Source organism: Rana temporaria, chromosome 5, assembly GCF_905171775.1.
Source record: "Rana temporaria chromosome 5, aRanTem1.1, whole genome shotgun sequence".
In the NCBI taxonomy this organism is placed as follows: Eukaryota; Metazoa; Chordata; class Amphibia; order Anura; family Ranidae; genus Rana; species Rana temporaria.
The window spans coordinates 251,495,201-251,522,297 of NC_053493.1; the positions used below are offsets into that span (position 1 = coordinate 251,495,201).

At 44.2% G+C, this 27,097-nt stretch overlaps 1 protein-coding gene across 1 annotated transcript in view; it reads right to left on the reverse strand.

Moving 5' to 3' along the window:
* Positions 1–27,097, reverse strand: part of ELOVL2 (ELOVL fatty acid elongase 2) — a 135,995-nt gene that overhangs the window by 44,339 nt on the left and 64,559 nt on the right. Inside the window, exon 2 of the mRNA XM_040353721.1 lies at positions 2,826–2,889. Coding sequence (XP_040209655.1) covers positions 2,826–2,889 — 64 coding nt within the window. The remainder of the gene's footprint in view (positions 1–2,825; positions 2,890–27,097) is intronic.

Here is a 27,097-nt window from a genome sequence, read left to right on the forward strand (position 1 = left end):
TCCCCCTAGGTGGGATTTTAAAGGCCAAACAAAATATGAAGGTAAAAAATAGGTCTTTAATAGGAATTAGTACAGATACTGGCACTTAATAATATTGCACGTAGCAAGCACCCACGGTGCATATAATAACAACAGATGGACAAGTACAAAACACTAAAACAATACATATGCCACAGACAGATGGCATATGAACGAAGAAAACACTCTCCTAGTAGATGGTGTGTGTATGCCTGACACGTTTCTGGTTGTCGACTGTCATCAGGGGCCACGAAGGAAGAGTAATACAAATCGTAGTTCAATTTACAAAAATCAGGTGATTATCTGGGGCTAGACCCCCTTTGGTTAAAGGGTTATGTGGGGATAGGGTTGCGTCCAAAAGCTCTTTCAGCCCAGAGGGTGGAAAGTAGAGGGGCCCAGGATCTATTCGGTAGCGTCCTGCCCAAATCCAACTACCGTTGTTTGCCTAAATCCCCGTAAGGTTCTAAATAGACCCACTGTGTCTACTGGTTCCAGATGTGAAATAAGGAATGGCATTTCCCCAAGTGGTAGGTGCCTGCCACTTTGGGAAACGCCATTCCTTATTTCTTATGCAATATTATTAAGTGCCAGTATCTGTACTAATTCCTATTAAAGACCTATTTTTTACCATCATATTTTGTTTGGCCTTTAAAATCCCACCTAGGGGGAGATACTCTCTTTTTTCTCTATTATTGAGGGATGTGGATTTTTTATATGAACCAGCGAGTACCTCTTCCTTTTTCTCCAAAAAAACCCAGATGATCTTTTGTTCGATAATCTCATTGTGTGTACAAGTTCTTAGGATACTAAAAAAGTATTCTTATTGCTGTGTTCCTGTTAGAAATTTCACCACACTTCCAGTCCTGGTGGAATAATGTGCTGAATTGTATTGAACTGAACTGGAAGTTAAAGGATACCATACAGAGAGTCTTTTCATAAGGCAACATTAAAAAAAAAAGTTTAAATAACATGCTTGGGGGATGCCTTAAAACTGAACGTGGTGTTACAGAACAGTACGACTTTCACGCTGTCTTAGCGTCAGCACATACTAGCAGCGCATATTTGGCTGTAGAATTGATTTTTTTTTACTACAGCAGTGCTTCAATCTAATTTGTTTCACTGTAAACAAAGTTTTTTTTTCCCGGTAGTTTTAGCATCAACACGTGCATCAACTTTGACCGGCAGATAGAAATCCTCCAGTAGTTCACTGTGGCTGTCCCAGCATTCACTGACGCAAAACTGTCCCGTCGCTGGCCAAGTTTTTGTTATTAACCACTTAAGGACCGCCTAACGCCGATATACGTCGGCAGAATGGCACGGCTGGGCACAATCACGTACCTGTACGTGATTGTATAATGCCCAGCCGTGGGTCCGAAGCTCCGTGACCTCGGCCGCAGATCTCGCGGACCCGATCGCCGCTGAAGTCCCTCGATCAGTCCCCGGAGCTGAAGAACGGGCACAGCTGTGTTTGTAAACACGGCTCCCCGTTCTTCACTGTGGCGGCGCCATCGATCGTGTGATCCCTTTTATAGGGGAACACAATCAATGACGTCACACCTACAGCCACACCCCCCTACAGTAAACACACTTGAGGTCACACACAACCCCTTCAGCACCCCTGTGGTTAACTCCCAAACTGCAATTGTCATTTTCACAATAAACAATGCATTTTAAATGCATTTTTTGCTGTGAAAATTACAATGGTCCCAAAAATGTGTCAAAATTGTCCGAAGTGTCCGCCATAATGTCGCAGTCATGAAAAAAATCGCTGAACGCCGCCATTAGTAGTAAAAAAAATAATAATAAAAATGCAATAAAACTATCCCCTATTTTGTAAACGCTATAACTTTTGTGCAAACCAACTGATAAACGCTTATTGCGATTTTTTTTTTACCAAAAATAGGTAGAAGAATACGTATAGGCCTAAACTGAGGAAAAAAAATGTTTTTTTATATATTTTTGGGGGATATTTATTAGTAAAATATTGCATTTTTTTCAAAATTGTCGCTGTATTTTTGTTTATAGCGCAAAAAATAAAAACCGTAGAGGTGATCAAATACCACCAAAAGAAAGCTCTATTTGTGAGAAAAAAAGGACGCCAATTTTGTTTGGGAGCCACGTCGCACGACCGCGCCATTGTCAGTTAAAGCGACGCAGTGCCGAATCGCAAAAAGGGGCCTGGTCCTTTAGCTGCATTTTGGTTCCGGGTCTTAAGTGGTTAAGCTACCATTAAGAATTAGGCCCTTTTCACACTGGAGCGGTTTGCAGGTGCTATTGCGCTAAAAATAGCGCCTGCAAACCGACCCTAAACAGCCGCTGCTGTGTCTCCAGTACTGTAAAAAAAAGTCCTGCTAGCCGCAGTTTACGAGCGGTGTGTATACAGCTCCCCCACCGCTCCCGTCCATTGAAATCAATGAGACACCGCGGCTACACCGCCGGCATTGTGCCCCGCTAGCGGCCGAATAGCGCCGCTAAATTTGCGGTAAAGCGCCGCTAAAAATAGCGGCGCTTTACCGCCGGAGCTCCTCCCGCCCCAGTGTAAAGTGGTTGTAAAGTCAGAAGTTTTTTTTTATCTTCATGCATCCTATTATTGTGCATTATTCTGATGAGCAGGGGACCATCGGACAGATCCCCTGCTGATCTAACGGTAGTCCACCTCATGTAAAGAGGGGCCTAACAGACCAGTGTAAAGAGGAAACGTCATTGTTGCATAGCTGAACATAACAGTTACTGAATTGAAAATCAATACGTTTTATCTAGAGTTTCTACGTTCTGTTTGTAATTAAACTAAATTGAAATCTACTTACCCCTTGGCCCAAACAAATAGTCGACAAATTCATTTACTTCATGGTCTAGCCTCTGTATGTGTTCCTGGAAAAAAAAATATTAGATTTTCACTTTTACATTCAAATATACAAACAGAAGGCACAGATGATGATGATTTATATAGAAGATATTGGTGGGGATATGTTGTAACGTTGTTAAATTATGCAAATAATAATTGTTATTATTTCAGGTACTTATATAGCGCTGTCAATTTACACAGCGCTTTACATATACAGTATATATTATACATTTAAATCAGTCCCTGCCCTCAAGGAGCTTACAATCTAAGGCCCCTTTCACACTGAGACGTTTTTCAGGTGGTTTAGCGCTAAAAATAGCGCCTAATACCGCCTGAAAAACTCCTGCCCTACAGTCTGTGTGAAAGCCCGAATGCTTTCACACTGAGGCGGTGCGCTAGCAGGACCTCTCCAAAAGTCCTGCTAGCCGCATCTTTGGAGCGGTGAAGGAGCCGTGTGTTTACCGCTCCTTCCCATTAAAAACAATGGGACACCGCGGCTATACCGCCGGCAATGCGCCTCTGCAGAGGCGCATTGTAGGTGGTATTAACCCCTTTTCGGCCGCTAGTGGGGGTTAAAACCGCACCGCTAGCAGACGAATACCACCGCAATTCCAGCGGTATAGCGCCACTAAAAATGGCACCACTATATCGTCAGCGCACCTCCCGCCCCAGTGTGAAAGGGGCCTTACTCACATTCATATAATAGGGCCAATTTAGATAGGATCCAATTAACCTACCAACATGTCTTTGGAAATAAGAATATAAATGATTGGGGTAAAACATTCACATCTGTATTTATTATTGACACTCATGTTCGTTTGTGGAACATCATCCTGTCTAAACGAATGCAACTGTTGTAACAGGACAGCAACTTGCAGCTTAATTCCAGACAGATATAAATGACAAATCCATGCGGCTCCATATATATTAATACCGCAATAAATATATATTTTTTATTGCAAGAAGTGTAAATACCTGCATTTCACTGGTGTCAGCCTTTTAAAGTCCCTGTACAACAGAGATCACAATGGGGTAGGGGACGCAGTACAAGGAGCCAATCAGCAGCGTGCAATGCAATGCAATGAGCATGCTGATAGGGGAGAAAGCAGAGTGACAGATGAACTCATCAGTCTAATGCTTTTCCTGCTGATGCAGCTTAATTTCCTGGTTCCCTACTGCACATGTGCGAATTGCGATGCACGTTCCCACTGGTCCCTGCTGTCTTCTGGGACTTGTGTGTCTCCCAGAAGACAGAGGGTGGGGGGGTGGGGCGAAGAAGGCGCTGGATGTGGCGTAGATACCCGCCGGGTGTCTTGGGTATTTTCCCCCCGAAGTGGGAGCAAAATACCTGTGTTAGACAGGTATCTGCTCCCCCCTCCCCCTCAAAGGTGCCAAATGTGACCCTGGAGGGGGGTGGTACCGGAAAAAGTGGAAGGTCCATTTTTGGGTGGAACTCCGCTTTAATATAGTAAAACTGATGCAATGGGGCCCTCAAATTTGTTTATAGGAGACAAACTTTGTTAACAGTTGTTACTTTTTAACAATTTTTTTAGATGGTGGTGAATGTCAGACTCTGACGCTCATGACGTTCTCTAGGATCAACAATCTATTGAAAGGGTGGCTATGAACATCTGTACCAGTGGTGTACTAGGATGTGCTGGGGGTGCAGTTCACACCACATGTGGAATCTCTGGGGGTGCAGTTCACACCACATGTGGAATCTCTGGGGGTGCAGTTCACACCACATGTGGAATCTCTGGGGGTGCAGTTCACACCACATGTGGAATCTCTGGGGGTGCAGTTCACACCACATGTGGAATCTCTGGGGGGGTGCAGTTCACGCCAGATGTGGAATCTCTGGGGGGGTGCAGTTCACGCCAGATGTGGAATCTCTGGGGGGGTGCAGTTCACGCCAGATGTGGAATCTCTGGGGGGGTGCAGTTCACGCCAGATGTGGAATCTCTGGGGGGGTGCAGTTCACGCCAGATGTGGAATCTCTGGGGGGGTGCAGTTCACGCCAGATGTGGAATCTCTGGGGGGGTGCAGTTCACGCCAGATGTGGAATCTCTGGGGGGGTGCAGTTCACGCCAGATGTGGAATCTCTGGGGGGGTGCAGTTCACGCCAGATGTGGAATCTCTGGGGGGGTGCAGTTCACGCCAGATGTGGAATCTCTGGGGGGGTGCAGTTCACGCCAGATGTGGAATCTCTGGGGGGGTGCAGTTCACGCCAGATGTGGAATCTCTGGGGGGGGGGTGCAGTTCACGCCAGATGTGGAATCTCTGGGGGGGGGGTGCAGTTCACGCCAGATGTGGAATCTCTGGGGGGGGGGTGCAGTTCACGCCAGATGTGGAATCTCTGGGGGGGGGGTGCAGTTCCCGCCAGATGTGGAATCTCTGGGGGGGGTGCAGTTCCCGCCAGATGTGGAATCTCTGGGGGGGGTGCAGTTCCCGCCAGATGTGGAATCTCTGGGGGTGCTGCAGCCACCTGACATTTTTTTTTTATGTTGTACTGTGTTGCACCACAGCGCTGTGAAATACAAAAGAAAAAAGTGTCAGGCTACCGTACCAATCCTTTAGGAGTCCGTACCAGCTTCAGTTACAGTGGGAGCTCAGAGTGAGAGGAATTCTCCTTCCCATGATCCACCCATTACTTTCCACTCCGCGCTTCCCCTCACTCTGAGTACCCGCTGTGTATGATCATGGGTTGGGGGGTTGAGTGGGTTTAGGGAGGGGGAGAGTGGTTCTGAGGATTCTGTACTGGTGTAGGGGTTTCGGATGTCCGACCTCTGACATCCGACATGGTGATTACAGCAGCCGTAAAAGGAATTTATGTCACTCTGGGATTGTTTTGATTGGTCAAAAGACAAGTCGTACCATCTCAAAGTCAGAGCCAAATTTTATTCTTGTTCATTCAAGTTGGATGGAAGTAGGACCAATGTTGCAGGGCAAAGTAGGATGACAGTTGTGTCGTACAAGTGTGAACCCAGCCTCAGTCTCAGTGGGGTTGATTTACTAAAACTGGAGAGTGGAAAATCTGGTGCAGCTGTGCATGGTAGCCAATCACCTTCCCCACTGGTGCAGGAGGTGCATCGGAGGTAAAGCGCCGCTATTTTTAGCAGCGCTTTACCGGCAAATTCGCTGCGCTTTTCGGCTGCTGGCGGGATGGTTTTACCCCCTGCTAGTGGCCGAGAAAGTGTTAAACTGCCACAAAGTGCCTCTGCAGAGGTGCATTGCCAGCGGTATAGCCGCGGTGTCCCATTGACTTCAATGGGTGGGAGCGTTGGAGGAGCAGGACATACACCGCTCCAAAGATGTGGCTAGCAGGACTTTTTTTTACCATCTTGCTAGTGCAACGCTCCAATGTGAAAGCCCTCAGGGCTTTCATATTGGAGACACTATTTTTGGACCAGCTTTAATGTGATATTTATCAGGAGATAGCCATAAGCATTTACCACCAAAGGAAAGCCCAATTTGTCCTTTAAAAAAACAAGGTATAATCCACTTGTGTACACCAAGTAGGTGTGGTGATGTGTACGGTTTTACTAACACATAGCAAAGTTTCAAAACTATGTTCAAGTGTCAGGATTTGTTTCACCTTCGTCATGAAGGGGTTAAAGAAAGGCATATTGTCACTGTTTGTTTTTGTTTTTTGACGGACACACACATAATGGCTCAATGTGTCCTTTGACAAACAATAAAGACAAATCAAAATATGCAATTAACATAGTACAGTGGGGAAACCAAACGGCTGTATTCATTTAAAACTAATTAGTCTTTCTACGCAGGCTTAGAATCCCCTGAGCATCTGAAGAGAGAAATCTAATTAGCCGATTTTAGTCAGTGACCCAAACTATTTAGCTGAGAACACAACTTTTATACTTTTTATTTCTGTCTATATAACATTGATGCAGATAATATATAGATTTAAAGTCAGTGGGGTTCATTCACTTTATCTTGGGTCTAAAGCATTAAGGTTTGCATTCTCTGCGTTCAGGTAAAAAAAACGCTGTCTGTGTCAATAGATGCAGGCAGCAGTGCCAAGGATTGAGCCTGCTGCTTCCTATGATGGCCATGATGATCATGAGGCGGTGACGTCACACGTAACTCCTCCCCCTCGAGTTACGTGTGACGTCACCCGCGATTCTACCTGGAAATCTAGAAAATATGGCCTGTTGGTCAGGACCAGAGGTTGGAGTTTCGAAGCCTTGAAGTTTTTTTAAAGTTTTTGTTTGTAGCCCTAATATCAACTTTCAAGGTGCAGCAGCTGGAAGATTTATAGAAAAATGCAATACGATCTCTGGCATGTACTTGGACTTAATTGGTCATGCAATGGGCATCAGAAAAAATAAAAAATTTATGCTAACAAGTATTTTCACTTGATTTGCGCACTATATCCGGGATAAAGTATAAATGGATATCGTTTTTAGAACGATGTGAAGCAAACTACACACAAATCTTTAGCTTTGCATAATTTATTGGCTTTCAGTCGTTTCTATACCCACAGAAGAGTTCTGCTTATAATGCAGATCAATGCAATCCTTTTATAAGTAATCCTGCTCAACCCTTTCCTGCTTTATCCCAGTGTAGAGCAGCAGTCCATCCAAGATTAGAGAGGTTTAAACCAGTACAGAATACAGATCCATCACTGCTACTACAACAGCATTCTATACAATTACCTGTAGATATGAAATTACATCTGTTTCTCTTATAGGCTTATCTGGCCTGTGTGGGAATGGCTACATTTAAAGTGGAACCCCAGGCAAACTGATAAATACAGTACACAGCTGAAATATATTCTGCATATGGGAACTATTTTACCTATACATAATTCTGCCCAGCCAGTCTTGTGATACAGCCACAGCTCTTAGTAAAGTTAGCTTCTTGTTCTCTATTACAGCAGCACATAGCGTTGCCAAGAACACATTCGCAGTCTGGACAGTGAAGGAGCAGAAGCACTCTGCTTTGAAAAGGTTATCCTTCTGCTCTCTCCTACTGCCAATGTGATCATTGTCAACCTATGTACAAGCAGCAAAAGCTGACTACCGTAATAGAGTCCTACTGTACAGGGGATTACAGGAAGCCAATTTTAGGATAACTTCAGGTATTTATTTTTGTATGTAAAATCACATTTAAAATGATTCTAAAGGTTGTAATAAAAAAAAATGTTATACTTACCTGCTCTGTTCGATGGTTTTGCACAGAGCACCCCTGATCTTTCTTTTTTTTTTTTTTGTTCCCCACCGGTGGTTCTGGCTCCTCCCCCCTCTTGAGTGCCCCCAATAGCAAGTCTCTTGCTATGGGGGAACTCAAGCATACTAACTCCCGAGCCCTGCCCCCTGCTCTCTCCTCTTTGGCTCACTGGCATGTGAACCAATGAGTGTGTGAGCCAATGAGGAGGGAGAGACCCAGGAGTGTCACTGCTCTCATGGACATTGCTGGATAGAGATGGGGCTCGGGTAAGTATAAAGGGGTTCTGGGGAGGCTGTTTTTTACCTTAATGCATAGAGTGTATTAAGGTGAAAAACTTTCTGCCTTTTAGCTCCCCTCTCTACTATTCATTGGATAACCCTTCACCCAAAGTTACTCAATCCAGTCCCGTCACGTACCCTGGTGGTCTGGGACTCGGTTAAATATATTTCCACGCATCTCACATTGTTGTCTCTTTTTAATTGCCCCCTTTCTCCTCCGGGACGCTTACCTGAGCCCCATCCAGATCCAGCAATGTTGCCCAGGACTCCACTCCTCATTGGCTGAGACAGCTGTGTGGTGCTATTGGCTCCCCCTGCTGTCAAAGTAATTTAGTCAAGGAGCAGAAAAAGGGTACAGGGTGGGGCGGGCCGCGGCTCTGTGTGAATGGACACAGGGAGCTGTGGCTTGGCTCAGGTGCCCCCATAGCAAGCAGGAGGGAGGGGCCAGGAGCACTGAAATGGGATCCAGGAAGAGGAGGATCCGGGCTGCTCTGTGCAAGTATAACATATTTTTTACTTTTAACAAAAAAAAAAAAAAAGACTTTACTATCACTTTAAAGCGGAGGTTCACCCTAAAACTTTTTTTTTTTTATGTACCATCCCATCCCATGTTTGTTTTTTTTTCCCCGCTGTATTTACCGTTTAATCGATCAGTTTCGTTTCAGACTCCGGAGGGGAAATAGGCGTTCCTATGAAGAGGGGAACATGATTGACGTCCGGCTATGGCACGTCACGCGTTCCGAAAATAGCCGAAATAGGACTCGGATATATATGGCGCCTGCGCAGTCAGCTCCTAGTCTGTGTGCAGGCACCGTATAGCGCCGTGAAGAGCCGAGTCCTACTCCGGCTATTTTCGGAACACGTGACGCGCCATAGCCGGACGTCAATCATGTTCCCCTCTTCATAGGAACGCCTACTCCCCGCGGGAGTCTGAAACGAAACTGAAGGATTAAACCGTAAAAACAGCGCAAAAAAAAAAAACATACTATAGCTGACGCAAGTATGCTGGATGGGATGGTACATAGATGTTTTTTAGGGTGAACCTCCACTCTAAAGGAAATCCTATTCAATACCGGACTTAGAGGTTTCTACTGGAGTCCTTAACCAAAAATTATGACTGGTCTACTCTCCAGATGGCATTTGAACCCAGGTGCCGTACTAACCCGACAACTAAAGGTCTGGTTTCCCAATACTGTATACATATCCATATTGGGTAATACAACCTTTAAGATGCCTGTCTATTGTTCTAGGTGGGAGCAAGAACAATAGACAGGCTTTTGGTAATTAAGAATTCATACAAGGTTTTCACCCGATGGTATTACCCTCCCACTAGGATCACTCAATGTCTTCCAACCTACCCACCCACCTGTTTCAGGGGATGGTCGGACCAAGGAGATATGAAACATTTGGTGGACTTGCCCAAACATCAATAGGCGATGGAAAAAAACTTGGGAAAAACTCCTACATGAACCAATCCCAGACATCAAATATCGGGAGCGAACACTAATCATGAATATTTTTATGGCCACTAAAAAAACTATAGCGAGATCATGGGAAACACTGTGCTCAGTGGTCAAAAGCAGGGTACACTGATAAATGAAAAGCTGACTGTAATTCTTAAATGACTCTCATGATCACTTTTTACTGTACGTACCTGGCAGCCTTGGTTGGATCACTTTGCAGCTTCAACAACGACCTGCTTTTAGGACCATTGATCTCTGGCACCTAGCCTCAAGTTTACCCGTTGGGCCTCCGGAAGGTAAGGGGAGATGGAGATGATTTTCCTGTCTCTCTTGACTCCCTCTCTATCCTTCCCTTTGCTATTCCCTCTTTTCTCTCTTTGCTTGGTCTTTCTCTTTCTTGTTTACTTCTATCCTATTTCTCCTCTCCACTCCAGCTTTTCCATTAAATTTTTTGGCTAAAAATAGCGCATAAATAACGCCTGAAATACTCATGCCCCTGCATTCTGAATGTGAAAGCCCGCCGGCTTTCACACTGAGGCGATGCACTGGCGGCAGAAAAAGAAATCTCCTGCAAGCAGCATCTTTAAAGCGGTGAGAGGAGCGGTGTGTATACCGCTCCTTCCCATTGAAAACAATGGGACACCGCAGTAATATTGCCGGCGGTATTAACCCTTTTTTGGCCGCTAGCGGGGGTTAATACCGCACCGCTAGCGGCCGAATACCGCCAAAATTGAACTGCAATTCCGTTGGTATATCGTCGCTAAAAATAGCGGCGCTATTCCGCCACCGCATGTCCTGCCCCAGTGTGAAAAGGGCCTTAGAACCACTTTAGGTTCCATTCACTCCTGAGCTCAAAGCTCCAAAACACTCACCATATAAAATCTCAGGGTTTTCATTTGTGCCTGTTCACACCTGAGCGTAGTGTCACTTGAGGCTTGTAGCTTAAAAGCAAATGATCTTTATTGGAGCTACAAGCTTCAGGCAGTTTTGGCCCTTTAATGGGTGTGCGAAAAAAATGCTGAAATTTGCATGAAAAATAAAAATGCATAGAAACGCGTGTATTTATTTTCAAGTACCTAGATTTCTATTGGCTGAAAGTGATTTTAGAAAAAGCTCAAGCTCCAGACACGCAAAAATGCCTGTACAAAACGAAAGCTTGAAAAAAGACGATAAGCTCAGTTCAAATGTGAAAGCGGCCTTGGAGCTCATCCACTCCAGATTCAGTTTGCTATGGTTTGTAATGCAAGCAAAGTACAGGACACAGCCATATGTGTCAATAAGGCCCCTTCTCACAAGATAAAGGCATTGTAGAAATATCATGTATGCTGAGGTTTTGGATGTGTTGACTTACAGGTTCTCCTTCAAATCAGTGGGATAATGCCGCACACACACGATCGGATTTTACGATGGGAGCTTTTCGTCGGATATTCCGACCGTGTGTATGCCCCATCAGACTTTTTCTGTCGGAATTTCCGACGGACTTAGATATAGAGCAGGTTCTTAATTTTGTCAGATAGAAAAAATTCCTATCAGAAAATCCGTTGTATGGAATTTCGATGGGAAAAAAACACGCATGCTCGGAAACAATTCGACACATGCTCGGAAGCATTGAACTTCTTTTTCTTGCCTTGTCGTAGTGTTGTACGTCACCGCGTTCATAACACTCGGAAATTCTGAGAACTTTTGTGTGACCGTGTGTATGCAAGCCAAGCTTGAGCGGAATTCCGTCGGAAAAACCATCCAACTTCTTTCCGACGGAATTTCCGCTCGTGTATACAGGGCATAAGACTATTAAAAATCACATGGCACAATGCCTTAATTATTTTTAATAAATTAATAATTATATTAGTTTGTGCTTTCTTTATATTTGATAAAAAAAAGCTAAAGCTGCGCTAGAAAAATATATATATTACGTGATATAAAAGTAAAGAAGATGCCAGCACCTTAAAGTTCAGTGATTATAGAAATAGTTTCTGCGCCAAAATCACAAATAATTATTTAAATTAAATGGATTATAAAACACACTGTAGTGCTAAGCTGCTCCCCTGGTGACAAAGTGGATAACTTCTATCTAATGATTGGTGCAATTAATAGAGGGCGCTTAGGGGTGCAGTACCAAACTCAAAAGATCAAAATATACAAAATAAATGCAGCGCTAGTGCAATATGACAAATACTTAAATGAACAAGAAAAGTTTGTGAAAAATGTGAAACAATCAATCTATAATAAAAATAAAGAATCTCCACAGAGTTTCAGTCCATTATATGATCAATGAAAACATAAAAAGTGACTAAAAAACGTTGAGAAAAATAGTGACAAAAGAAAACTAAGTCCCGTTAGTATTTTGATCTGTGAAATAGCAGATAACGACCACCCATCCGTGTAGAGAGATGAGAAACTGCAGGGAAGATGTGCAATTCCGCAACCAGATAAAAAGAATGGCCTGCTTACCAGACGGCAATGACTACTAAACAGCAGTTTTGCCCACCATAGGGAAATCGGTCTCCCCAAAACCTGTGCAGTCTCTGGGACAGCCGCTAGACTCTCTTCAGATATCGGACGTCCTCTGGCTGCATCTCTGTACCAGCAGGAGGTCGGTGGAGCCGTCCAGGGATACGAGATGATAACCGAGAACCGACAATGGTGTGCATCTATTGTTGCCAAGGGAGAAGGCAGCTGCAAACCATTGTCGGTTCTTGGTCATCATCTCATATCCCTGGGCAGCTCTACCGACCTCCTGCTGGTACAGAGATGCAGCCAGAAGATGCCCATTCTTTCTTTATATTTGCCTGCCAGCTTTGAAAATGCAAAGTTCTCTTGACTGTTAGGCTCCTTTCACACGGGGCAGTGGAGGTGCGGTGACGGTATAGCGGCGCAGTTTTTAGGGCCGCTATACCGACGTATTTACTGCAATATTCGGCCACTAGCGGTGTGTCGATTTAACCCCCGCTAGCGGCTGAAAAGGGGTAATACCCCCCGCAATGCGGTATTACCGAGGTTTCATATTGATTTCAATGGGAAGGAGCGGTAAACACCCCGCTCCTATACCGCTCCAAAGATGCGGCTAGCAGGACTTTTGGAGTGGTCCACACTGAAGACTGCAAGGCACTATTTTTTCAGGCGGTATAGCAGAGCTATTTTTAGCGCTGAACCGCCTGAAAAACGTGTCGGTGTGAAAGGGGCCTAAGTGCCCCATCCCTTAACTAAAATCATTTTAAAATACTAGTAAAGATTAAAAAAATAAAACTTGTTTCTGGCTACTTTTGCTTCCAGGAGGCACGTGCAACGTCACAGCTGCCTCCTAGGAAAGCTGGTGTACTGAAATCTGGGAAGAATGCACACCCATCTTTCTAGGTGGGCAGCAGTGATGCCCCTTACACACTTTTTGTGATGAAAAAAATTTCATTTTTGAAAACGTCATTTAAAATGATCGTGTGTGGGCTAAACATCATTTTTTGTCTTCTGAAAAACGACCAAAAAAAAAATTTGAACATGCTTAAATTTTTTATGTCATTTTTTAAAATGTAATTTTTTGTGTCGTAAAAAATGATCGTGTGTGGGCAAAAACGACGTTTTAAACCCGCACATGCCCAGAAGCAAGTTTTGAGACGGGAGGTAAAACTACCATTCATAATGGAGTAAGCACATTCATCACGCTGTAACAGACAAATAAGAGCGAATCGTCTTTTACTAACAAGTAATCAGCTAAAAGCAGCCTCAAGGCGAATAGAACTTCCCCTTTAGAGTGCCGTCACTTTGTTCATCATTTTTCAAAAACGATGGTGTGTGGGCAACATCATTTTTAATGATGAAGTTGGAAAAATTTCATTTTTTTTCATGATAAAAAATTACATTTTTTTTCATCACGAAAAGTGATCGTGTGTATGAGGCATGGTAACATCTTCCACATGTCTAAGAATTCAAGGGGCAATATTAGTAAAGCAGACCTTCCACACGAGGTATGGGAGCCCTGGCATTCGCAAGATCATCCCTTGTGAGGCTCCACTATTCCTCGTTGATAGTCATACCAGCACTCTCTACCCCCCCAAGCGTAAAGAGCTCAGGACCTTAGCCTCTTCTGGCCTCTTTCTTTTCATCTTTTCTCTTTCTGTTGTTGTTTGGATGTTTTACAAGAGCACTAGGCTGAGAGTTGGACTTCATCCCTGGGCCCTGTTTTGCTTTAAGCGGCCCCTCTGGGATTGAGTTTTACCGATATTGTTCATAATATTAGGCTGCTCATCATATATCTGTAAAATACTGTAAACACTACTTGACAATGTCTTGCTAATACAACTAATGAGCCCCTGTAGACTTATGTTTTTATTGTATACTGGTCTGTTTGCTTTATATGATGTCCTTTATTTGTTATTTCATTTTTTTCCTTGGTTAAAAAAAAAAAAAAATAACAAATGGTAAATTATAAAAAAAAAAAAAAAAAAAATTGAAGACCATTTTGCCTAAAGGCATTGGAAAGAAAAGTTACGATATGGAAGAGAAGCCAATTTAGAAACCAATCAAATAGAGAAGGAAGTAATTTAAAACCCATGTCAGTTGTAGGGTCTTATGTGTCCTGTTGGGGAGATTTCACTTCACTTCTATCCCAAAAACTCAGAAAGTAAATGGAGATCTCTAAATGAAGAAGATATCCATTCTTAGACAGTCATCGCCAGAACAGGTGTCTCCATTGGAAGTTGTCCCCCCTTTCCTGCTCTAGTTATAACTAACATTTTGGATTATTGCGTCACTTTCTGCCCAGCAAAAATGGTCACCAGGGCAAGCACAGTAGGATGTCCCAGAAGAATCGCTTCTCATTGGTCAGCATGGTCACACTGACCCTTGTGAACTTTATGATGGATACTCACTCTAGGACTGTCTATTGACGTGCCACTAAACCAGCAGCACAGAGCATCATGGCTGCTGTGTGCATTGAGGTCTGGAGCTATGACCAGGATATTTTGAAGTTCATTCACCTTCTCTTCTTTCAGGTCCGAATTTTTCGCTTAATTTCGGACCTGAAATGGACCAGAAGACACACAGAACTCCTGTGCAATTCCCTCCAGAGATGTCTGAATCGGCTCCATTGAGAGACGGTCAAAATCTCCTGAGATGCCTCGTATCCAGATTGCAATAATGTGAATCCAGGCTTAAGCTAAGAGGCAGAATTTCTTTACATATGAAATGAAGGAGAAAAAGGAGTGATAGTTGATTACTTACAAAATAGTAATTGGCTCTACACCCAGAACTGGTGGTCAGTGGATGACCTTGAAGAACAGTTGCAAAGTTTGAGGCCCCATTCAAACGGATGCCTCCATAAAGCAGCATCTGCTTGCTCAGTGGGAGATCCATTTGCTGATCCCCACTGAGCAGGCGGATGACAGGTATGTGTCTGCTCCACTATGCAGAACGGACACAGACATAGCCCGCTCTTGTCTATGGGGCAATTGAATGGTAATGGACCACCTGTCCTTTCTATCTGATGCAACCCAATCCAAACCGCCAGACTAATGGGGAATAGGTTATGGCAGACAGGATCAGATCGAACAGCGGCAGGTGTCAGCGGAAATGTATCTGCTGACATCCACTGCTCCATAGGAGAGACTGGAGGGGCTGATCAGCTCAGCCTGAAAAACTTTTGCTTAGGGCCCCAGGGAGGTCAGGATCGGCACTGCCTTTCACACTCCATCCAAAACTATAAGACTAGGTTCACTACTGTGCGGGCGATTGCTGCTTCGGGACCGCACCTGCTCCCATAGCCACAACCACCCGCACAATAAAATACGTTTAGGAGATGCAGGACCTCTATGCACTGGCAACTGCACTGCACCTGCAAGTTCCATGCGAGCAGCGTTTCGAAAACTGGAGCAGGGACCCTTTTCCTGTATTTTCAGGAAGCACAGCAGCCCGTTCAAACGAATGGGCTGCTGTGCCCACCAAAACACTGCATGCAGAGCCGCACAAGTGTGAAACTAGCCTTAGGGCTCTTTCATGCTAGCAGTAAATTATGGTCCTAATTGCGATCACTTTTCAGAAGGCATTTGACTGGTTTTGAGGAGGGAATATATCCCCTCCTCACTCCCTGATTTAACCCTATAATGGCATGCTACAATTGCGTGCATTGCACACAATTAAACTTAATGCGCAAGTTTCTTGTCAAATTTTTCACCCTGATTTAAAAATGCTGGATTTAAAGCAAACCAGCACAGCCACAGCATGTAAACAGCCCTATCCAGCTGCTATTTTATCAATTTTTACTGACCCCTGACCGCCTGTCTAAAAAACTTAAAGGGGTTGTAAAGGTAAATGTTTTTTCACCTTAATGCATCCTTTGCATTAAGGTGAAAAAACATCCGACAGTACCGGCCCCGCCGAGCCCCCGTTTTACTTACCTGACCCCTCAAAAGTCCCGCGCTCGTCCCCGTCATCCTCTTCGGTTCCCAGCCTGGCCGTTGATTGGCAGCACTGGATGGATTGAAAGCAGCGCAGCAATTGGCTGGCGCTGCTGTCAATCACATACAACGGCGCGGCGGGGCCGAGTGATACAGTCGTCGGCTATGGCTGCCGCTGTATCACGGGATGCGCGCCGGCAAGAGCTTTCCACCATGCAAGCTCGCTCGCATGAAGGTGAAAAGCTGTTGCGGGGAGGAGCCGAGACAGCCGCCAAGGGACCCCAGAAGACGTGGATCGGGGGCCACTGTGCCAAACGAGCTGCACAGTGGAGGTAAGTATAACATGTTTGTTATTTAAAAAAATAAATAAATTTACTTCAGTGTTCCTTTAAAAGTTTGGGCTTTACATGCACTGTCATCCTGATTTCTAATATTTAATGCAATTGGCTCTTTGCCTTATTATAAGAGCCTTTGTTCTTCCATACCTCCTATTTTTTTGAGATTGGAATGAGGGATGCCTATTGGCAAACGTATGTAGGCATAGAACACCCCCCCCCCCGCCAAGCCCCCTTAACCACTTCCCGACGGCCGTACGAATATGTGCGGCCGCAGGGTGGCTCTAATTCTCTGAGAGGACGCATATATGCGTCCTCCGCTCCTCCAGGCCACTAGAGGGCGCGCGCCCGCCGCATTCCTGAGATACCGATGCGCGTGCCTGGCGGCCGCGATGTCCGCCAGGCACTCGCAATCGGCGGTTACAGGGACAAGGACATGGATCTCTGTGTGTAAACACAGAGATCCATGTCCTGTCAGGGGAGAGAGGAGACCGATCTGTGTCCCTTGTACATAGGGACACAATCGGTCACCCCCTCCCCCCACAGTTAGAACACAATTTAGGGTACACATTTAACCCCTTCCTCACCCCCTAGTGTTAACCCCTTCAATGCCAGTCACATTTATACATTAATTAGTGCATATTTATAGCACTGATCGCTGTATAAATGTGAATGGAGACAAAAATGTGTCCGATGTGTCCGCCATAACGTCGCAGTCCCAATAAAAATCGCAGATCGCCGCCATTACTAGTAAAAAAAATGTAATAATAAAAATTTATAATAATTCTGTCCCCTATTTTGTAAGCACTATAACTTTTGCGCAAACCAGTCGCCTATTGCGATTTTTTGGGGCTATTTATTAAAGCATCAAGTAAAAAATATTGATATTTTTTCAAAATTGTCGCTCTTTTTTTTGTTTATAGCGCAAAAAAAGAAAGCTCAAAAGAAAGCTCTATGTGGGGAAAAAAGGACGCCAATTTTGTTTGGGAGCCACGTCGCACGACCGTGCAATTGTCAGTTAAAGCGACGCAGTGCCAGAAGCTGAAATTTCACCTGGTCAGGAAGGGGGTATATGTGCCCAGTAAGGAAGTGGTTAAAGGAGAATTATAAAAAAAAAAGAAAAATATGATTGGTTAAACCCACAAGTGAAAGATAAAAAGTGCATTTTATATACAGCTATATAGATCAGACCAAAATGAAGGACAAATAAGGAGGAAAGGGGGACAGATGGACATTGTTCCAAATCAGGGACAGTCCCTCCAAATCAGGGACAGTTGGGAGCTATGGTTCTTCTGATGTACACAACAAGCTGAGCTCAGTGCACAATAGGTTGCTACCATCTAAAAGACTATTCTGTGTGAGGCTGTGGTGGCTAATCATTGTGTGCCGTTGTAATTAATAGTGGATGCCTATGCAAATTAAAATCCTCACTTCCATAATGTAAATCTACAGGAGATCGCACATTATTTTCCCGTAAGCTTCAAGAGGAAGCTAAAGAGTTTGTTGAGCTAAAACAGTAAAAGGTGTCGGAGAATGAGGGGATCCCAAATTCCAGAGCTAACTTTCTATGCAATTTGATGAAGCTCTGCTCATTCCCTAAGGCTCTGTCATCAATGCAGCTGTATCTGCTGATTACTTAACAATTCATGCAGCAGGAAATTAAATACACCCTGAGGAATCACCGGGACAGTACGGCACCTGGCTTGGCGTATAACACTAGCTGTGTAACTGTTATGTAATACCTATTAGAACTTGCAGAAACATTTAATATCAATTGTCATCCTTATAAATGTTAGTTGTCCTCTGTGTCCAAAAAAAAATACAGTTTAATGCATTCTACGTATACAGTAACATACAATAATATTGATGCTGGTTTGAAAGCAAAGGGTGGTCACACCAACTATTGATTTGATTTGGATTTCAGTTCTGTTCATTTACATTCCACTTCCAACTATTAACCACTTAAGCCCCGGACCATTTTGTTGCTAAATGCCCAGGCCAGGTTTTGCGATTCGGCACTGCGTCGCTTTAACAGACAATTGCGCGGTCGTGCGACGTGGCTCCCAAACAAAATTGACGTCCCTTCTTTCCCACAAATAGAGCTTTCTTTTGGTGGTATTTGATCACCTCTGCGGTTTTTATTTTTTGCGCTATAAACAAAAATAGAGCGACAATTTTGAAAAAAATTCAATATTTTTTACTTTTTGCTATAATAAATATCCCCCAAAAACATATATAACATTTTTTTTCCCTCAGTTTAGGCCGATACGTATTCTTCTACCTATTTTTGATTAAAAAAAAAATCGCAATAGGCGTTTATCGATTGGTTTGCGCAAAATTTATAGCGTTTACAAAATAGGGGATAGTTTTTTTGCATTTTTATAAAAAAAATATTTTTTTACTACTATTGGCGGCGATCAGCGATTTTTTTCGTGACTGCGACATTATGGCGGACACTTCGGACAATTTTGACACATTTTTGGGACCATTGTCATTTTCACAGCAAAAAATGCATTTAAATTGCATTGTTTATTGTGAAAATGACAGTTGCAGTTTGGGAGTTAACCACAGGGGGCGCTGTAGGAGTTAGGGTCCACCTAGTGTGTGTTTACAACTGTAGGGGGGTGTGGCTGTAGGGCTGACGTCATCGATCGAGTCTCCCTATAAAAGGGATCACTCGATCGATGCAGCCACCACAGTGAAGCACAGGGAAGCCGTGTTTCCATACGGCTCTCCCCGTTCTTCAGCTCCGGGGAGCGATCGCGACATGGCGGCTATAAACGAATAGCCACGCCGTCGTCCTGGATCGCTCCCCGCGGGAATCCGCCCGCCGCGCGCAGCGGAGGGGGTCTCGATCGGACCCCCGACCCGCTAGAAGGCGGGGACGTATATATACGCCCATCTGCCTATACGTGCCATTCTGTGGACGTAAATAGGCGTGCGGCGGGCGTTAAGTGGTTAAAGGGGTAGTAAACATTTAAAAAAAACTCTCCCTGCAAGGTAAAAGCATAATGTGCTAGTAGCACATTATGAAAGACTTACCTTGAAACGAAGCCCTCCAGCGGAGTGGCATCACCGCTGCAGAGGCTTCCATCTTCACCCGGTCTTCCTTCTGGTTTCGTAGGTTGTGGCCGCTTCAATGGCCGAGCTGTGATGGCGTCACTCCCCCCCACATGTGCGTGCGAGTCACAGCCGCGGCATAGAGCTCTGGCGGAACGGCACGGGTATGCCATTCCTTCAGAGTGCATATGCCAGTGACATCACCGGCTGCTGCTCACTAGAATATCTCCTAAAGGGTGCACATTTAGGAGACATTCATTTTACCTACAAGTAAGCTTTAATATAAGCTTACCTGTAGGTAAAAACAAAAATAGAGAGTTTACTACCACTTTAACACTTCTATTTCTGAAAATATTCTTAATTTACAGTATTTTTTCACACATGCCTAAAACTTTTTCACAGTACTGTATGTAGCACTCTCTATCTTAGGTAGGTGCTAGGTGTAGGTTTTGTGTAAGCTGCCAGTGCAGGTAAATTTAAGCAGGCCTATGCTGTGAGCTAGGACTGTTTGTTTTGATCTGGGGGCAGGGGAGTGGTTTAATGTAGCAGTGGGTGACTGAAATGTACTTCAGCTCTTGGGCGCCTCCTCTGTTTCCAGGGAGAATGTTCTGGAAAAGGGGCACGGCAGAGAGCTGGAGTAACATGAGGTGCATGTGAGGAGCTCTGACCAATCCCCAACTAGGATTGGCAGGGGGGCAGGCCTCCGACATATACCCATGGTCAGCCTGCTGGGGGAGGAGTTGTCGGCTGGGTGACTGTCGTGTCTAAGGGAACCCATTTCTGGGGGGGTGTACCTCAGTCGGGGAGCTCGGGAGCTGGCAGGGAGCCCCTACTTACACGGTCATGGAGAGGTGACCTGGGACAGGAGAGCTGGGGGAGACAGTTTTCTACCACAAGGGGGTACTGCAGGCCCCGGCCTACAAAGGGCCATCAAGTAAAGACACTGGGACTTATTCAGAGTTAGGCCTAGTCATGTTCTGATAGTGTGACAGGATTACTAAACTTGGACAGTGAAGTAGTGTGCTGGGGGAAGAAGTGTTCTGAGGTAAGAGTCTGTCAAGTTTAGGGTCAGCCATCTTGTGCTGATGAGAAGTGTGACTCAGTTACTTTATTCTACAAAGTACTAATTTATCCTATGGGCATCCCATGTCCTATTTCCCCAACCAAGTTCAATCCCCTAATAAAAACAACAAAACCAAGCAAGAGACTGTTCATTGACTAATGAACACACGATCAGATTTCCCGTCAGAATAAACTCAGGCGGGTTTTTCCGACGGAATTCGGCTCAAGCTGTTTTGCATACACACGGACACACCAAATTCCAACCGTTGAAAACATGGTGACGTACAACACTACGACAAGCCTAGAATAATGAAGTTCAATGCTTCCGAACATGCGTCAAATTGTTTCCGAGCATGCGTGTTTTTTTTTCTTCTTCGAGATTCAATACAGACAAACAGAATTTCCGATAGAATTTTTTTCCAGTCGAAAAAAAAGAGAACATGTTCTCTTTCTAAGTCCGTCGGAAAAAGTCAGATGGGGCATACACACAGTCGCAATATCCAATGAAAAAATTCTGTCCGACTTTTTCCATTGGAAATTCCGCATGTGTACACGGCATAAGTAGTGTGTCTAATGGAGGTCTGGCAGCAGGGTGAAATGTGTGGATGCTGTAACACGTAGCAACCACGCGGGGCCTTTGCTACATGTATGTCTCAAATGGTGTCTGTTTCCCCTACATATGGTACATACATGGCACTGCAATGCAGGTGTGTTGAGGTGCTACTTAGAATGAACTTGTACAACATTACCGAAGCACTATAGTGTGAATACGGGCCAAGTAAGGCTGGATTCATACCTTTGCATTTTTTGTGCATTTTGCAGATTTGCACTACACTCAATTTAACATGGTTTCCTATGGAACACGTTCTGTAGTGCAAATCTGCAAAATACAAAAAGCACTAAAAATGTATAGGTGCGGATCCAGCCTAAATCATCTCCTGTGTGTTGTGAATAGAAAGAAATAGTACAGGCTATTCAGACTTTGCACAGCATAGCAGTATGGTAGCTATATGACACAAATAGAAGGGCAGCCTCAAGTACACCACCTCCTAGCTATTATGGGAAAGGTAAAATATTGGTATGCAATATTTCATGTACAGTAAAACCTTGGTTTGAGAGTAACTTGGTTTGAGAGCGTTTTGCAAGACAAACGAAATGTTTTAATACATTTTGCCTTGATATACAAGTGATGTCTTGATATAAGAGTAGCGTCATGTCACAACGGAGTATAAAAAAGAAGAGAGGAGCCTCTAAATGTAGCCATTTGGTTATCTTTAATGAAGGTACAACATTTAGCAACTTATTGCTACACTTAGAGGTGCCTCTCTTCTCTTTTATACCCTGTAAAAATAAATGCTTTGATATACCAGTGCTTTGGGTTACAAGCATGTTTCTGGAACGAATTATGCTCGCAAACCAATGCTGCTTCTCCTTTCACTGTTCAGTCCTAGGCCGGGGAGGGACAAGGACCTGAGCTCAGGGGAAGTGGGTTCAATATTCAATACCACCAAAAGAAAGCTCTATTTGTGGGGAAAAAAGGACGTACATTTTGTTTGGGAACAGCGCCGTTAGTTAACCACTTAACGACCGCCGCATGTATATGTACGTCCACAGAATGGCACGTACAGGCATATGGGCGTACATGTTCGTCCTCGCCTTTCCACGGTTCGGGGGACCGATCGGGACCCCCCCCCCCCCCCCCCCGATACATGCAGCGGTCGGAAATCGTCAGGGAGTGATCCGGGATGAGGGCGCGGCTATTCGTTTCTAGCCGCCCCCTCGCGATCGCCCCCCGGAGCTGAAGAACGGGGAGAGCCGTATGTAAACACGGCTTCCCCGTGCTTCACTGTGGCGGCTGCATCGATCCAGTCATCCCTTTTATAGGGAGACACAATCGATAACGTCAGACCTACAGCCACACCCCCCTACAGTTGTAAACATACACTAGGTGAAACATAACTCCTTCAGCGCCCCCTGTGGTTAACTCCCAAACTGCAACTGTCATTTTCACAATAAGGCCCAGAGGCGATTCAGTTCGCATGTGCCGCGCTATATACGTTTTTCATTCATTCATTCATTCACAATGCAATTTAAATGTATTTTTTGCTGTGAAAATGACAATGGTCCCAAAAATGTGTCAAAATTGTCCGAAGAGTCCGCCATAATGTCGCAGTCATGAAAAAAGTCGCTGACCGCCGCCATTAGTAGTAAAAAAAAAAAAAAAACAATAAAAATGCAATAAAACTATCCCCTATTTTGTAAACGCTATAAATGTTGCGCAAACCAACCGATAAACGCTTATTGTGATATTTTTTTACCAAAAATATGTAGAAGAATACGTATCGGCCTAAACTGAGGAAAAAAAATGTTTTATATATATTTTTGGGGGATATTTCTTATAGAAAAAAGTAAAAAATATTGCATTTTTTTCAAAACTGTCGATCTATTTTTGTTTATAGCGCAAAAAAAAACCGCAGAGGTGATCAAATACCACCAAAAGAAAGCTCTAATTATGGGAAAAAAAGGACGTCAATTTTGTTTGGGAGCCACGTCGCACGACCGCGCAATTGTCTGTTAAAGCGATGCAGTGCCGAATTGCAAAACCTGGCCTGGGCCTTTAGCTGCATTTTGGTCCGGGGCTTAAGTGGTTAAAGTGACGCAGTGCCGTATCGCAAAAAATGCGTCATCAAGGGGGTAAAACCTTCCAGGGCTGAAGTGGTTAAATGGGCTAATTGTTTTTATCTTGTTATATTGACTGCAGTTCTGCTTACTATAACCGCTTTCATTAACTTCCACCATACCCCAATGACCGAACCTCAAACCAAAATGCTGTTCGGTGCAAAAATGTTTAGCGTTGAAAATGACAGCAATATTTTACCTAATATTCCTTCCATTTATTAGAGTTTTCATTTTTAGAAGAACACTGGAATATTGTACACTAAAAAACAATTGTTGGAATTCGTTTTTTTTTTTTTTCCCTGTTAATCCAGAAACAAAGTAAACTTTATAGACAAGAAACGTAAGAGCTGGTCAGGAAGTTAATACACCATCCCCAAAAGTGGGATTAACAGATAACCCCTCCTGTTACAGCTTGAGGAGATCATGCCGGATTTTCTCACACATGCTGCCCAGACTCCAGGGCGGTGTAGCACAGCACTGCCTGACCTTGTTTCACAGCACAATATTGGATTATGGGCACATTTCTCATGTTACTAGCGTGTAAGTGAAGACCCAGGCATTGACATTTGAAACATATTATTTCCTGGGTGTAAATGCTGATTTAATGGAGGATATATCAACTGACTTGTATACTACACTCTTCAGCTGATGACACTAAAGTAATGTCAATGTCCTTGTACATGGAAGACAGAAAAATACTTACACTATACAAAAACATTGAAGGATGAGTAGGGAAGGAATAGAGTCTGTGGCAGGTTTTTATTGTAGCAATGAAGAGATCAGCACACTTGTAAGCAGGGTGAGGGGTGCGGCGATTCACTGAGGGAGACACACGTAAAGTTCTTTGAACGGTAACGTTTATTACCGAGAGGCGGTAGTAGTAACAGTCTTTACAATGAAACGCCAAATGGTTCCTCTCCAGGCATGGAGGCACAGATATGCAGTACAGATACTGTTGTTCTAAGCGATGTGGATTTTTGAGTATCACAGGCACTTCCCACTTAATGGTACATTATATACCCCAGCACACAATGCGTATTGGAAGAGGCTGGAAACACGTTACCCGTAGCAGCTGGGAGTCTTTCATTCGACCAAGGTTACCACTGCAGGACTCCGTAGGACCCCTGAACTATCCCTCACAGGCCGGAACACTCTCCCTGGCTTCTCCTCTCTCTCCCTCACAAGCAGGGTCTCTGTCCCTATCTACATCCACACGTGTTCTGCCTAAAAACTTGCCTGACCTTTACTATATAAAGAAACCACCCAAAGATGGTCGCCCAAATCTCTCAAGATCTCGTGCGGCCTATCAGAACACAGGGCTCCTCTAAAATGGTGTTGGAGACACTCTAGAGGCAGAAGTGTTAAACATAAATACATACAAAAACATAACAATTTGACTGCATTAAGAACACATATGATTACTTTAACACTTGCTCTTGCAGCACTAGACTGCCCTATCACTGACAGCTGCTTACACACTGATGCCTAGTACACACAAACGGGTTTCTCGGCTGACTTTTTATCGCCGGGAAAACCGAGAACCTGCTTGGTTACTTTGTCCCCCTACACACGGCCAGGTTTCCTGACAGGAAAACTGCCATGAGAGCTTTGGTTGGGAAACCCGTCCGTGTGTATGCTCCACCGCAGTCTTTTCCCATGGGAAAACTGCCGGTTTAAAAACCGCCGGGAATCCCGACGGGAAAAAAGAGAGTCGGTTCTCTTTTTTCCCAGGAAGTTTTTCTGTCGGGAAAACTGCGGTGAAGCATACACACGGCCGGGATTCCCGGCCAACAGCTCTCATGGCAGTTTTTCCAACGGGAAACCCGTACGAGGCTTTAGAGGTAGATTCAGAAGCAGGACTTGCCGATGTCGCATGTCAGCAAAAAAGTTATGGAACTTCAGTAAATCCTGCGTTAGATTCTACTTCCAGGAGTGCTGGTTTTCTCTTTATCATCATTGGATTGTGCAAGGCTGGTCATACATGATACAATTTTCTTGTATAATTTTCCTTTAGATTTACCAAAACCATATAATATGAGGTCAAATCTAAACACTTTCAATTTGTATGCAATCAGGCAGGCCCTTGCACTACATATTCAAAAACAATAGTGCAGTGCTAATCAATAAAGAAAAAGAATAGCCTAAACCTAAAAAGTCCATATAAAACACAGTCCCATATAGGTACTTCAGCGCAATCAAGATGAGAAGTCCCACATGCCGCGAAAGTGGCGAAAAAATAGCAGAGGTGTCACCAGCCAGTAATTTCACATTGCCAGGGCCAGTGCTATCACTAGGCATACTAGGCAGCCTCCTAGGGTGCCCGGCCGCTGGTTTCCCTACTCTACATCTCCCGCTGGTCTCCGCACTATGTACGTTTTCGATGCTGGTGCGGCACTGTATAATGCAGGAGATGCAGAGGGGCAGAGCAAAGGGGGTAGCCCCAAAATGAGGTGTTGCCTAGGGTATCATAAATCTTTGCACCAGCCCTGCACACCGCGCTTACCATAGGACGTGTGACCCCCTAATAAGAGTGGTCAAATATGCTTTGTTTACAATACACAAAGTCAGAGATCTGGATCACTGGAATATCCTCACCTGTGTCCAGGTAAGTGGCACCAAGGAAATGGAAGGACGGTATTACACTCTGCTATTTTTTCCCTGCTTTCACAACATGTGGGACTTCTCATCTTGATTGCTCTGAAGTACCTATATGGGACTATGTTTATATGGATTTTTTAGGTTTAAGCATTGGTTTTGTATTTGTTCGGTGTCTGGACATTGTGCACAGCTGCTGTTATTGTTTATTATTTCTTTTATATGTTTTTATACCTTGCACTACATAGTTGAAGGTTAATCTTAGACCCCTTTTTCGCCAGCAGACCGATCAGGCCTACCTGTTTTTTTTTTTTTTTTTTAAGGTGGACCACCCATTGTTCTCTATGGGGCAGCGGATGTCAGTTCTCTATGGGGCAGCGGATGTCAGCAGACATGTGTCCTTTGGCATCTGATCTGCTCAAAACAAACGTATGGGGATATGTTTGCCATCCATCCATCGGATGACAATCGGATGGAAATGGACATGCAGTTAGTTTCCATCTGACTGCTCCATAGAGGAGAATGGGTTGTGTCCGTGTCCACTTTGCATAGTGGAGCGGATACGGACCTGTCATCCACCTACTTAGCGGGGATCAGCGGAGAGATCCCCGCTGAGCAGGTGGATCAGCTTTGTTTTAAAAGGGCCTAAAGAAAATTCAAAGGAGAAAATTGTATAACATATGGCCAGCTTAACCTAAAGCCATGAACCCACCCTTCACAAGGGTTACCTATGGATGTCTGTGAAGTATGGTTTGATTAATTATTAATCCTTACTTTTTTTTGTTTTGTTTTTTATTGCTGTGTCTTCATTGAGGTGATTCACTCTTACCTTCTGTCTTGGTGACTCTCGTCACTAGGTGAAAAAAAGAAAAAGGGAGCAGAAATCTGACATTATCCAGGTGTCACTGGAACAGTCCAATGTGGGATTTTATCTCACTTCCTGTTGTGTCTCTGGAACAGGAAGTGAAATCTCCAAAGTGGGCATGCAAACAGCAATGCAAATCTGCCGGAAGTTATAACCATATCCTACTCTCCCAAAAACGATACGATACAAATCTTTGGTATTTCTGTTAAAAGAAATCTTCCATGATAAACATTTTCACTCTGCTTCTAACCATCCTATGCAGGCAAGTATAGAAGGAGCTTTGAGAGCCTGCAGTGGATTAAATTCTGCTTTAATGTTGGG